This window comes from Festucalex cinctus, chromosome 5 (assembly GCF_051991245.1).
Source record: "Festucalex cinctus isolate MCC-2025b chromosome 5, RoL_Fcin_1.0, whole genome shotgun sequence".
NCBI classification, from domain to species: domain Eukaryota; kingdom Metazoa; phylum Chordata; class Actinopteri; order Syngnathiformes; family Syngnathidae; genus Festucalex; species Festucalex cinctus.
The window spans coordinates 19,579,314-19,593,102 of record NC_135415.1 but is presented as its reverse complement, the minus strand read 5'-3'; the positions used below and the strand labels follow the sequence as shown (position 1 = coordinate 19,593,102).

Sequence of the window (13,789 nt, the reverse complement as noted above, 5' to 3'; positions counted from 1 at the left end):
AGTAAAAAATTCATTTCTAAACTACTGTACGTAATTATTATTATTATTATAGAAATTATAGTGAAATCTACTAAATAAACTGCAAACTGAAAGCGCTATATAAATGAAGTTGACTTGACTTGACTTAATCTGTATGCATAGTTTGAACATTTAATGTAGTCATTTAGTCATACTTTCACATACCACTAGAGGGAGGAAGAGTACCACTGGTAGTTTTAGCAACACACGTTGAGAACCACTGCAGTAAACTCAAAGTCTGGGGGCCAGTTCCGACCGGTCACATCATTTTATATTCCTATTCATACTCTCACGTCGATTTTGGGTCATGTGACGTAAATATCGTGCACAAGGGTCTGCCCTACCCTAATTTTGCGATTGCGCGGACTGACTTCATTTGATGTGCGCCGACCATGCGTGCACCAGAACAACAAACAACAACAGTGCCTGCTTCCTCCCATAATACTGAAATAATGATGATCTCACCTCAATTCACTGCCAAATTTACTCAGCATGAAATCAGGGGACTAATTAGTTGAAAAGAAGGCTACCTGGTTGTCTAAAAAAACAACAACAGGTTAATTGTACATTCTACTGTTTAGGTGAAGAGCACAGGTAGCATATTGCTACCAAATCAGGGGGAAAAAAAAGTTTAGTACATTAAGATAAATTTCACATCATAACTCAACTTTATTTTTTACAAAGCACTTTAAAACAAGCATTGCTGTATACAAAGTGCTGTACATAAAAACATGGAACAAAATAAGAGCAAACATTGTAAGTAAGTATACAAGTGTATAAAATTTACATCAATTAACGTGAAAGCTAGTCTGTGACGCTCCAATAGTATCAATTTGTCACCCCAAGCAGAACATTGTTTTTGTCTTGTACAAATTTGAGACTTATATCCCAGCGAATATTCTACCGACAAATTTGTCACTTGTGTTTTTCTTTCCACGCCACACTCCATATTCGACTCATGTTGCTCATTTTAAGCAGAATGCTTACACGGCGAATTCAACGGGAGCCGAGCACTTGCGCCAAAACTCAACTTCCCCAAGTCATTCAGGACATTTTCAGCTGTTTTCTTACAAAGCAACATCAGAGCTTTTTCTCCGACGGCAACCGGATCGTTTTGGGATAGTCTCGACGGGCTTTGTAATCCCGTTGCTGCCAGCCAACGAGGGCTTTCCGACCGCAATGAGAACTGCCGCGAAAAAACAAAACAAAAAAAGACATTTTGCTGACATAAGCGGGCGCATTCTCCATCCTTTAGACTGCCGCCTGCTATCACATGACTAATTGCGATGAAATATGTCTCAGAGGATGGACCAAAAATGCTGATTTGATGATTTAGACATCAGAAAATTCCAAATTATCGTCATATTCATGTCGAGTGTCCCCCCCCCCCCCAACACCAACACCAATATTTTATTTTCAAAAGGTATTTTTCAGTATACTGTGCAGTTTATACTAAAGCAAGATTTACTTAGCAACATGGAACTTGGTAGGCATGTCAATCTTGAGTATACTCATAAAAAATGTCTCAAGGAGTCATACCCGAAAAGAAACAGGAAGTCTCACAATTGGCTTTGAGGTGGCTATTTAGGGCACGCGTTGTCCATGTTTAGGGGCCATTTGAAGGGACATTTTATTTAGTTGCTGCCAAATTGAACTATGTATACTAGCCAGACGGGTAACACCAACCTGTGAAACATTTGAGTTTTCATTATGCGTGTGGCAGACCAAGGCATTAAAATGAAGTCCACGATTACCCTCTGATTTATTATTATTATTTTTAAAATGTAACCCAAAAGCCAAATTCACTTCGTAACATGTAATTTGGTGGACCATGATTTTTGGGGAAAACAATAGGACGTCTGACCATTTTGACTTGACTATGTTAGGTTCGTATTGGCCTTTTCTACATGTCCTTCAAAGAGGAGCTCGTTCTTGAGATTTTGCGTGATTACTCCTAAATTTGAACCATGTACTGAATCTCAGACGGCCAATGCTAACTTGTGAGGACTTGGAATTTTCCTTCATGCGTATTGGCAAATCATATGATCGTCCAAAAAACGGCTCAGTTTCACTTAACGACGTGAGAGTTGGTACCATGAGTAGTAGACCAGCAAAAAAAAAAAAAAGTCTCACGAGCCCATGCTTGAAAAGACAAAAGTCTGTCGTTTTGGTTTGAAGCAGCCAATTTACAGCAATAACTCGGCTCCAATTTCCTTCAAATGAGTCCTTCATCTGGCGTGCTTGTAAAATCACAAGCGTACGAGCACATTTTCTGATTTTGAAAAGTGAGCGGTGGTTAAAAATGAGTTTCTTTCAACAAATACTTACTTTTCATAAAGCATTCACACACATGGCCTCTATTTTATCAGCGCTGTAAGATTTAGCGAGCGCACCGAAGCAGCTCGGCACATCTGGGAAAATGCTCAGCGGCTTGATGGAAGAGCGGAGCGTCGCCTCCGCAACCACATATCAACTCAGGCTGTCACTCTATAAAAATAATGTATATATTTGCAGTGTTTGGAAGCGTCGCTCTGCTTTTGCAGGCATAAAGCAAAGCCTGTCTGGATGAAGTCATCCAGAAAATGGCGCAGGAGACGCAGCCGGAGAGGCATCAGAGTGCGTTAGTTGCAGTTTGCATTTGGATCTATAAAAGCCAAAATAACTTTGAGGCTAAAGAGTCTGTTAGTGTTTTTGTTTGGTTTGACAAAGTGTCTGCATTTATATGAATATGTGTCATTGGTGGGGGGTAAACTGAGTATAAACTGAGTACTACTGCCTACTGCCCGAAGCTTGGGATAGGCTCCAGCACCCCCACGACCCTTGTGAGGAGCAAGCAGTTAAGAAAAATTACGTATGTATATATATATATATATATATATATATATAATATATATATATATATATATATGTGTGTATATATGAGCTGTCAAATATTTTTTTAAATCAGATTAATCACCTAATTAAAAAGGCTTTTTACCAATATTTTTTTGCCCGCCAAATTTGATGAGCACCTGTTATGTGTTAATTCTTTTGACATTTAATGTTATGAGGATGTCTTCCACATATTTTGATCCACTGCACACTCTCACCCCCCCTTTTTCTCATCAGCTAATTACTTGCATAATTTAACATGAAAAATAAATTACCCCATGTTTTGACATCAACAAATATTTTGAATGTCATACGCAAACATTTATGAAATACTTTAATGAATGTAGTTATGTTTATTGCTCAAACACAACCTGCGCTACCTTTAACGTAACCATCTGCTGTCAAGCTAAAAGATCATCTGCGGTCAAAATTAATAATGTGATTCATCTGTGTTATTACATGATTAATGCAATATTTTTTTGAGATTTTGAGAGTAAATGGTTTAAATTTGACAGGACTAATACATATACAGTTGAATATAAAACTTTAAATATACCGGTAATACAGAGTGAGTGTGTGTATACATATCAAAATTTAATAAAAGTGAAAATGAATTAATGAAATTAATAATTAATTAATAAAAATTGATATACTAAATTAAAAAAATAAGAATTTATTAAAAATACATACTATTGAAAGAAACCTAACGTGAACCACAAAATTTAACAAATATGATAAAAAAAAATCTAATTAAAAAAAACAAATAAAATTTAACCAAATGTAAAATGACAATGTACAAAGTAGTATCATTAAACACAATGAAAAATGAATGAAAAAAATATTCAATTTAAAAATATGTATTATATTAAACAAAACCAAATAAAATGTTACAAGTAAATTATAAAAATAAGATGTTATCTATAAAAAATCTATTTAAAAAAAAAAAAAAAAAACCTCTTGGGAAACATAGTAGACTAGCTGCACCACAACTAAGATATTGCCAATATTTGCCCTAAAGAAAAGTAAAAGGCTATGCTCTTAACACATTGAGTCAACAAAGCTCGTGTTTGGACTTATGCACAGGACTGAAAGTGACACATGAGTGTTATAAACACAACAAGACATTTGGCCCTGACAGACATTACGACTGTCTGGACTGTTGATTACTATTCACACGCGTGTCTCAGAGGAAAGTGGCAGAACAAATTGCCGTCATCTGGACTGTGCGTTCGTGTGCACGCGACCTTGACACAGTGCTAATCCATCGAAGGAGAAACACTTGACCTGATGGCTGTGGGGCCAAAGAGCGTGGCTGATGCAGCACATGCACATTTGTGGCCGCAGACAAGCCTGCATTTCATTTCACCGTTTCATCGAGTACATGTACGTATACGTGTCGCCTGCACTACTTTCAAAAGCATTCCAGAAATGCTTAGATTTGAAATATAATGCCACAATGATCGCCATTATCCATTTAATTAACAGGCTAAACCCAATTTAAATATGCAGAGCAGCTCGATGGCCAAAGCGAGACGCGAGAGTGGAAAAAGCGCAAAACGCATGCAGAAAAGGAATGCTGACTCTAGAGAAAGGTGCTGGAAGGAAAAAAAAGCAAGCTTGAGCCGCCACCGAGCATTGTAATCACCCGTCAGGAGATCCAAATCGGAGCCGAAGGCCCAGCTTGGGTCAAGAGGTTGGGCTGATTTGGAAAAAAATAAATAAATAAAAGGCAATCACTATCGGAAGAGTACAGGCAGCCATATAATGAAGTAACAGAGAAGAAGAAGATCTTTTAGTTGAGCTATTTTCCACCCCACACGCTATAAGAGAAACTCAATGTTTGATAACATGGCAACACACATATGTGTAATATACAGTACATAGTTTAAAATTTGGTATCAATCAGGTAGCATGCAGAGACATTTTCTTTGTAAGGCAGATAGAAAATGGCTGATTCAAACCAAAATGGCTGACTTCCCATGTCCTTTCAAGGCGTTCTGAGACTTTTTTTTTTTTTTTTACTGTTCTACTCATTCAATCAACGACTTAATTTACCAAATTCAGTCATCTCAACTTCTTTAAAATTAATTAAAGTTTTTGTAGACATGTTTAATCTACAACCAAATTCTCACAACTGACCAAATTCCTATCAATGAATCATTTAATTGGACTGCATTGATTACTCTGACTTCTTCAGACACGATGACTTGAACACAAAATCCCAATTCATAAGAATAAATTCATCGATTATTCAATTGTTATGCCCCATGGACTAATTTTCCAAAAAAAGGAGATAAGTAGATTTTGCAGCTAACGACAATTAAACGGAAATGAAAACACAAGGGCTTTGGGAGGAGGTAATAAAAGCATGTAAGTAAGTGTATAAATAAAGCTTTTACAAGAGCAGCTTCCTGGTTAATATTTAAAACGAAGGGCCGAGCGTGATGGATTTGCTCCCGTCGAGCCCACCCGGGAACGCCGTCTGGTCCGGCGATAGCGTCTACGACAGAGGATGTTCGACTCCATCAGTGAAGCACGACCAATAAAATAAAAACGCAGGAGGCGGCATAAAGGTTATTGGTTATTTCTTCCCGGATTCACCTCTCCCTGACCGCCTGACAAGTCCCTGCTCGTCTTACACGGCTGCTTGGAGCCGAGGCAGCGAGGCCCGCAAGATGACCGGCGTGGGTCCGGCTTGCCGAGAAGCGATCGGCCCCGTTTGGTGAGGTCGACGTAAAACACCCCCGTGTCCTCCCGTGGGAGAGTTAAAAATGATTTCCCCCGCTTGGTCGTGTATTTAGCAGTACAGTGACGACGGGTTCTCAGGCTCTCTCTCTCTGTTTTCTCTGTCAAGAAAACGTAATCTTTCATTTTAAACACTGAAATGTTTAACAGTATAATACCGCCTAATTAAAGTCAGCTAGCTTAATGCTAAAGCTTGGTTGTGTATTTAGCAGTACAGTGACGACGGGTTCTCAGGCTCTCTCTGTCTGTTTTCTCTCTCAAGAAAACGTAATCTTTCATTTTAAACACCGAAATGTTTAACAGTGTTATACCGCCTAATGAAAGTCAGCTAGCTTAATGCTAAAGCTTGGTTGTGTATTTAGCAGTACAGTGACGACGGGTTCTCAGGCTCTCTCTGTCTGTTTTCTCTGTCAAGAAAACGTAATCTTTCATTTTAAACACCGAAATGTTTAACAGTGTAATACCGCCTAATGAAAGTCAGCTAGCTTAATGCTAAAATATAACGCAAAAAGCCACTAATGAGTTAATGCAAATTAGCATTGATGTTGTTATGATTGTTTAAGTATCAAACTTTGAAAAATTGCTACTTTAACTGAACATAATACTGTAAAAGCACATGAAAAATGAAACAATCACTTAAAAATAAAAAAATATAGTGCAAGAGATGAACCGCAATACAGCAGGGGTTTACTGTCGACACGCTGTCATCTACTGAAAAGTCTCATTTGAGTCGGCGTTGCTTTTGTTCGCCCTAGTGACCTGCTCCCAGACGTCCTATTAACTTCGCCGGCGGACCACGACGACACGCTGTCGACGACCGAGTCATGTCGGGATGTCTGGAGTTCCAAGTGCAAAAAAATAGAGTTTTCAAGTTAAACAGCAGTGGTGAAGCGAAACGGAAATTATTTCCTCCTTTTTCTTGAAATCAGTCACAACAGTGTTTGCAGGGCAACCTCCTAATTGGAACTGTCCTCAGAATTGGTCTAGCTAGGACTGTCACAGGCTCTGCATAATTGTCTTTTTGTTCCTAATAACAATGATTAACATATTTTAATAACTTTTGTCTTTTTTCTTACTTATTTAATATTGCAACTAGATCATGTCAGGTGGATGTGGACTTTATGGTTTGAAGAATGAATGTGCAATGTACTCACAAGCAATGCGTACGTGCGCCTTGCGACTTTTGGTGGTTCCGGCGGAGCTCCATGCCACACACTGACACCAGTAATCTTCCGGGCCAAACAGCTCCTCCACCTGCTGCCGGGTTATTTCTATGCTGGCTTCTCTCACGACCAGACCTGCAAAAATACAGTAGCCGGCACCATTATAATCCAAAATGTCTGTTAAACCGCAATTAAAATAGAAACACATGGCCGTAGATGAGTGTGTCCCACAGGAATTCCCACAATTGTTTATGTTGCATTTGGACCAAAAAGGTTGTTCTACAAAATAATTAGCCTCAAAGCGAGACCGCAATGTAAAAATGTATGGCAGTGCATTGTGGGACTTGTATATCCTGACGATAGGCATAAAGGATAATCTCATTTTCATATAAAAATAAAAATACAACAACAACTACTACTACTACTACTACTACTACTACTACTACTACTGCTAATAATAATAATAATAATATAATTAAACAATTAGATATTTAAAATATACAGGTTACTAAAATAAGTATGTGCTATTCTGTAGATATTTTGAAAGATAAACATAGAAGAAGTAGTTAAAATTAATAACAAATAACTTCTTAATTTGCAATATTGGAAATGTGTAATACTGTAAAATATTATAATATATAATATAATAATATAATAATATCAAAATATTACAAAAAAACATTTCAAAATAGAAAAGAAATGAAAAAAAACAAATATCAAAATGTTAATATGACTATCAATAAATACAAATTAAAAGCAAAATTACTTAAAACTATTTCATGTCAATCGAATATTTTGCAACATTTTTATTTGGCAATTAAGTATAAAAATAAATAAAAACTCAACTAGAAAATAATTAAAAAATATAGTTAAAATTACATTGAAATATAATACATATAATACATAGAAATAAAAAATACAATAAAATAAAATAATACAACATAAATGTTTGTACATGAATGAATGTACATTTTTGGAAGGACTTCTGTAGTTAACGGGAAGACGGAGTGGAGAGGCGCAAGCAATAAAGACCGAATGGAGATATACTGTACATTCTCCGTATCCTTCAAGAAGGCAACGGGATCAAATGGGACTGCTGAGACGCACAGCAAATGTTTTAGGAATAAAAGAATTATGAGGAGGCAGAGGAGGAAGTGAATAGTTAAGCACACAGACGAGAGAGAAAGATTAAGAGGTGCGAGAGGCCAAATGAAATGTTAAACCCGGAGGATAGAAAAATGGCTTTTAAGGGAAAAGTACGTGGGGACTTGGACGCGTGGGCGGACAAAAATGTTCCATGCGAGAGATCTTGTCGGTTTATTTCGGGTTCAGGGGTGTTACAAAGACCAATGCCAGCCATCTCCGTGGGGAATTTCGAGTCGAGGACTTGCAGGAAGTTTCGGCCAAAGAGAAAAAGTTGTAAGGCTGTAGCGAGGTAATCGGGACCGAGTTGAAGTTGCCAGTAGAAGCAAAGGCAAAAGGAGACAACAGAGATGGATTCAAGATGGTAGATGATTTTTTTTTTTTTTTTTAAACATACAAATCTTAATGTTTTTATATCCCACAATTATAGTAATGAAGAATTGTTGTTAATTGTATTCCTATTTTTAATTAAAAAAAAAAGCAAACATTTAACATTAGTTACATCCTCAGCTTTATTCATAGAGCACTTTCAAACAACTACCACAGCTGAAACAAAGGATTCGAGTCAGAATGAATCATAGCATATTGTTGTCACGGCAGGACACACTACCCTGAAGTATCAGGAAAAGTTTTTTGTGGGTATGTTAATGCTCTAGTGTATGTTACAAGCAAATGAGATAAGTCAACATGGCTTTGGCTTTGTAAACATATGATGAAAATAATGTGATACGTATGCAGGTGTACTCCAATTACCATTTTGATTTAATTAGACATGTTTTTCACCACCATGTGAATCTATTTGAACGTCATTTGCTGACGTTAACACAAACAACGAATGGAGATCATGCGTACATGTCCAAACTCTAATACGATTAAAATCTCAAATGTAAATAACATTTGAGACGGTGACATTTCAAATCAATTGAGGGCACTCAGGAAGTTCTGGCCAAAAAGGAAAGAAGTTATAAGTCAGTAGCGAGGTCTGAGAGTGAGGATTATACTGGTTTAATAGTCATCAGTAGATTAGCGTGGAAACTGCGGGAAAGGTACACAACAAGCGCTAATAAAAGTACGTAAGGCCAAAGAGTAGCGCCACTGAAAACTGACAATGCGAGAACTCCCGCTAGCAGGCTAACAAGGGAGATTGCTCCGGCATCACTGGCTAAAACTGCAGACGAGGGACACAGCAAGGGAGCAAAGGCGGCGACGAAAATGCCAGCTAAAGAGGCAATTAGAAACAGCGAGAGGCTCAGGAGTACTGCGGTGAAAACGAGGAAAGAAGTTGCACTGAGCCAGAAGACGCAGCACGAGTGCACAAGAGGGGAAAGTGACAGGTAGGAAGCCAAACACTACCCGAGCATGGGACTTACTCGTTCATTACACAGTGGAAATGACAGAGTTGTGTGCATTTTTTTTTTTTTATCCAAATACTGGAAATGGTTGATGAAGCATCAGCGAGACAATAATGTTTCAGTCATATTACAGTGAATATATGACAAAAAAGAGACTATGCATTGAAGAGTTGTTCTGCTGAAATTAATGAAGCCCCAATAGTCCAACTGTTTGCTGACAGAAATCTCTCAAGGTTAGCGTTGTGATGCTAATTTGGTGGAAGCGTAAACAAAGTCAACTTAACTTCCAGATCACTGTGTCTTATTTTTGTTTGGCTATCCGAATCAGAGCGTTGCAGCTACAAGGAGATGAAACTTGGATGGGTCTCTGTTGCGTGACAAAACTTCCCTTCAAAAGAACTCTCATGTCAGCTTGGTAAGTTGGTGAGGGAAAAAAAAAAAAGGTTTGTTCAAATGAGTGGAGACTGTCACTGACATTTCCGTCAATCATGCGAGACCTGGACATTTCTCTTTGCTATTAATGTGATGTTGATTCTTGCAGGGAAGTCAGACGAGCCAACTTTGACACGTGGATTGCAAAAAAGTGGAGTATTTTCATAAGGTGTTCATAAGAATTTTAAAAAAATATTCCCAAGTTGGGCTGGGTTTAAAAAAAAATAAAAAAATAAAAAAAAATTGAATAATCAATATTGATTTTCCTTTTTGAGCCTGATATTGATTCATAAAGCCATGAATCGATTATTTTAATCTCTTTTTTCCCCCCATGAATTCCTAAGAAAATAGAATTGTAAATGCCATTTTTTTTAATGTTGCTATTTTCTTAAAATGTATTGTTCACATGAATTTAAAAGTATTTTCTTACATTTATGAATTACCTGACTTATTGAACTTTAAAACTATTCAGAATCTTTATTTACAAATATTGAATTAGAATTATGGAAATATTTTCATCTAATCCTTGCTGATGTCAATGTTTGTGTACAACTCAAGCGATTCTAATATGTTACTCTCATTAATAAACTAAATAATTTAACCAGTTTAACTAGTTTAAAATTTATTTTGGAATGTGTTTTTCCCTCATTAATCAATATCGATTGAACTTAAGCGGCTCGAATCGAATCGGGAAAAATCGCAATCAAATCAAACTGAACTCTTGTGAATCGAAATTGAATCAATTGAGGAAATCAGAATTGATACCCAGCCAGTTCAAAGGCATTTGCAAATAAGCTTTAACATATGTAAAAGCTAAGTAAAGAAATAAAAATGTGTTTACTAAATTCCTTTAAAAAAAAAAAAAGTACAGCACAATAACAAGATGTTGGGAAAAAAAAAATATAGAAACACTTAAAAAGACCTTAATAGGTGCTGCAGGGAAAAGTACTTTTTTTTTGTTGCGATTTTTTTTCATTCATATTTAGAAAATACTAATCAGTAAGCTTGTAGAGTGTAAGATTTATATGAAAATGTATTATTTATTTATCTGAAATTTCAGTCTTATAGGTCGCTTGCACATCGTAATGCATCATGGGAGTTTTTCCTTCGGGCGCCATATTGGGTGTCCGCCGGTTCACAAGGTACACTCGCGAGTTACACGGTAGAGCTTATCAACCTGATGTAATTTTCGCAGTATTTTCACGATTTACCGGAAGATCAAAAACAACGATACAGGCAGAAGGTGTCTCTGTGTGGCGGGATTGATTCTAATTACGTCCTGACCAAGGGTGATTTTTTTTTTGACGGAGAAAGCTTGCTGGCCAAATGTGACATCTCTGGACATCTTTCCCTACCTCGTGTTGACAACATGCTCCATAACACGCCAACAAATCCCTGGAGGCTTACAATTATTTTGTAAGCGGGTGGATACAGAGTGTAAACTTTAACATCGCATCAGAAGAAACTGTTGCTGTTGCACGTAAGTAAACCACATGGTGTTGGTAATTCTGCACACAAAAATGTTTTGTTCTCAGGCTTCCTGTTATCATTGTGTTTACATGCACAGCTAGGTTTACCTGATGTGGTTTTTCTAACAATTTGATAACAGGCAAATATGGCAGAGCGTATAAGAATAAAAAGTAACTATGCACAGCCTCCCCGTGGCTTAATTAAATTTAATGCTACCCTTTCACTAGTTACATGTTACTTAATCAACTTATTCTAAATGGTTAAGGTTAACCACTCTCAGAGGACGTATTTTTAGTTTCAGTTTCCAGTACAATAAAACGTGTTCATGGTAACTACTGAGCATACTGACAGCTTTTCTTATGATCTCACGGTTAAGGAGGCTGTCACAACACCCAATTTCTGTCTGGTGCCAGATGGCAACAATTCCCATCACTTGTCACGACAACACCAATAGTATTACCAGGTATGTATGGCTTTACTTTTTGTAGTTTCTTATTTAATTCTATGTTTCATATTTTCATTACAATGTTTGTAATATTTTCAGATTCAGGCACAGATGAGTTTAACTGGACGGACTTCTGCGACTTTGTGGTGTGGACAAAGTGTGATTGAGCGAGTCCACCCAGATCGCTCGTTTTGGCCAGCTGGAAAAGCCAGAGTTTTTTTTTTTCCCAAAATCCCCTCCTTACCTGAACTGCTCGGGAGAGCATTTACTAGATCAGTAGTGGACTTCCAGTGTTCCTGCTCAGCCGCTGTCACCTACCACTTGCTCATGTACTTCAAAGATGCGGAATAAAGTAGTTTTTTGTGCTGCAGCAGATTGTAAAATCAAATGATATCACTTGAAGTGTGCCAATCTAGACTGCCAAAAGGACAGTGGTTTTGTGACAAGTGTGAAACAAGGATTATTGGGAAAACTGAAACACAGTACTGGTACTTATCTTATATTAAACAAATTTAAAAGAGAGCAACTTTTTCCTCTGTACATAGCATAATGAAAGTCATTGCGTACCCCATCAACATTACATCATACCGTCATCTCAGGATGGTAGGCACCTGTGCTAAAATAAACTACATTAATTAACAGTTCAATTTTTAACCCTGAAATTACTACATCTAATCATTATTCACTTCATTTTTTGTGCTTTTAGAAATAATAGATTTATGCCATTACTTTAAGAGGGACCATATTGCACATTGAGTCAAATCCTGTCATTTGTATTATGTATAGCTTTGTAAACAAACCCAACAATAGAATTTGTATAAACGCTGCCTTTATTAGCGCCAAACAAACAGTCGCATGTTGTCCTCCTCCAATGCTTTGATGCTCGCCTTCGTTTCCATCATGTCATTGGCAATCAAGTCGGTGTGGCATGAGATCCCTAAAGAAAAAAATAAAGAAAAAATCACAAAAAATACGGTACCAGTAATAGGTTTAATATAGTACAGTAGTATAGTTTTTTTGTCAGTGTAAAAGAAATGTACACATTTTGTTGCATTTTTTAATGTATGAACATTGCTACAGGCAAATACTTATTTCTATAAACACTTCCAAATGTCTCTAAACTATAAGGTGCGTGTACACACACAAACAAACACATACATTCACTCATGCATACAATATATCATGTAATGAATTCTGAGTGGCATACCAGAGTCAATGATGTCAGCAGTACTTGAGGGTACAGGTTACTGGAGCCATCTGGCTGCATAACTGCAACAATCTCTGCCACTTCGAGTCGTCTTTTCTTTGCTTGTCTCTCCTGTGCACGTTCATATCTTGGCACCGACTGGGCTGAGACATAGATGTTGTCACTTGGGACCCAACTTTAATGTTGGAGCCCAGTCGGGATGATTGGACAGAAAAACGGGCGCAGGGCGACCTGTTAACATAAACAAATATATAAACAAATAAAATATGGAAAGACTGGTTATTTTACCGCAATAGGGTGGCCGTGAATAAGTTCTTTAGCATGATGTGTAGGCTACCGGGGGTCTGTTTTCTTGCATCACCCCCTTCTGTCTCTTTTTTCCAAGTTTACATTTTGCCACCAAAAAACATGTTATCGGCATTAAGAGCCCAAGACTAATCAATCCAATTTCAGCAGTAAACACTTTGCACTGGCACTACTTGGGTGAAAATGTTCGATGTTAGCTTTCGGCTAACGTCCGCTAGCCAGCTTGTACTACCGAACTTGCTTGCTCATGAATCCAAAACATAAGCAACTTGCCCATATATGGGCGGTCGAAACGTTATTAATCCTCATGCATTAAATAAAGGTAAACAAGCTTACCGCTCACAAAGTGATCGCTGCACACACGAGCCCAAAGTAACGACTTCCCTCCGGAGTCCGCACTCCTCTGTCTCCAGGCCCTGGTTCCTAATTATTTTCGGAATTCGGAAAAAAGACCGACCATTTTCCCCCTTGGCTTTGTTCGAACAGCCAACGACGCAGCAACAATGTACAATTTTAAACGCAGAAAACAAACGTGATAGATACGTGTTAGACCGAATCGCTACGTAAATGGAGGCCACCCAGCATGGCGACTACGAGAAATCCGAGGCGGAAGTGACGACATGTGCAAGCGACCTAT

General features: G+C 37.6%; 1 protein-coding gene and 1 long non-coding RNA gene across 5 annotated transcripts in view; both read right to left on the bottom strand.

Moving 5' to 3' along the window:
* LOC144018751 (netrin receptor UNC5C-like) overlaps positions 1-13,789 on the bottom strand; it is a 316,561-nt gene that overhangs the window by 80,582 nt on the left and 222,190 nt on the right. For all 4 annotated transcript variants that reach the window (XM_077521273.1, XM_077521274.1, XM_077521276.1 and 1 more), the window contains one exon: positions 6,789-6,932. In XM_077521273.1, the coding sequence (XP_077377399.1) occupies positions 6,789-6,932 (144 nt within the window). The remainder of the gene's footprint in view (positions 1-6,788; positions 6,933-13,789) is intronic.
* Positions 12,452-13,788, bottom strand: LOC144019305 (uncharacterized). Its single transcript, XR_013283623.1, has 3 exons — positions 13,489-13,788; positions 12,847-13,077; positions 12,452-12,576 (listed from the first exon to the last, which is right to left on the bottom strand). It is a non-coding gene; the product is annotated as an uncharacterized LOC144019305 (long non-coding RNA).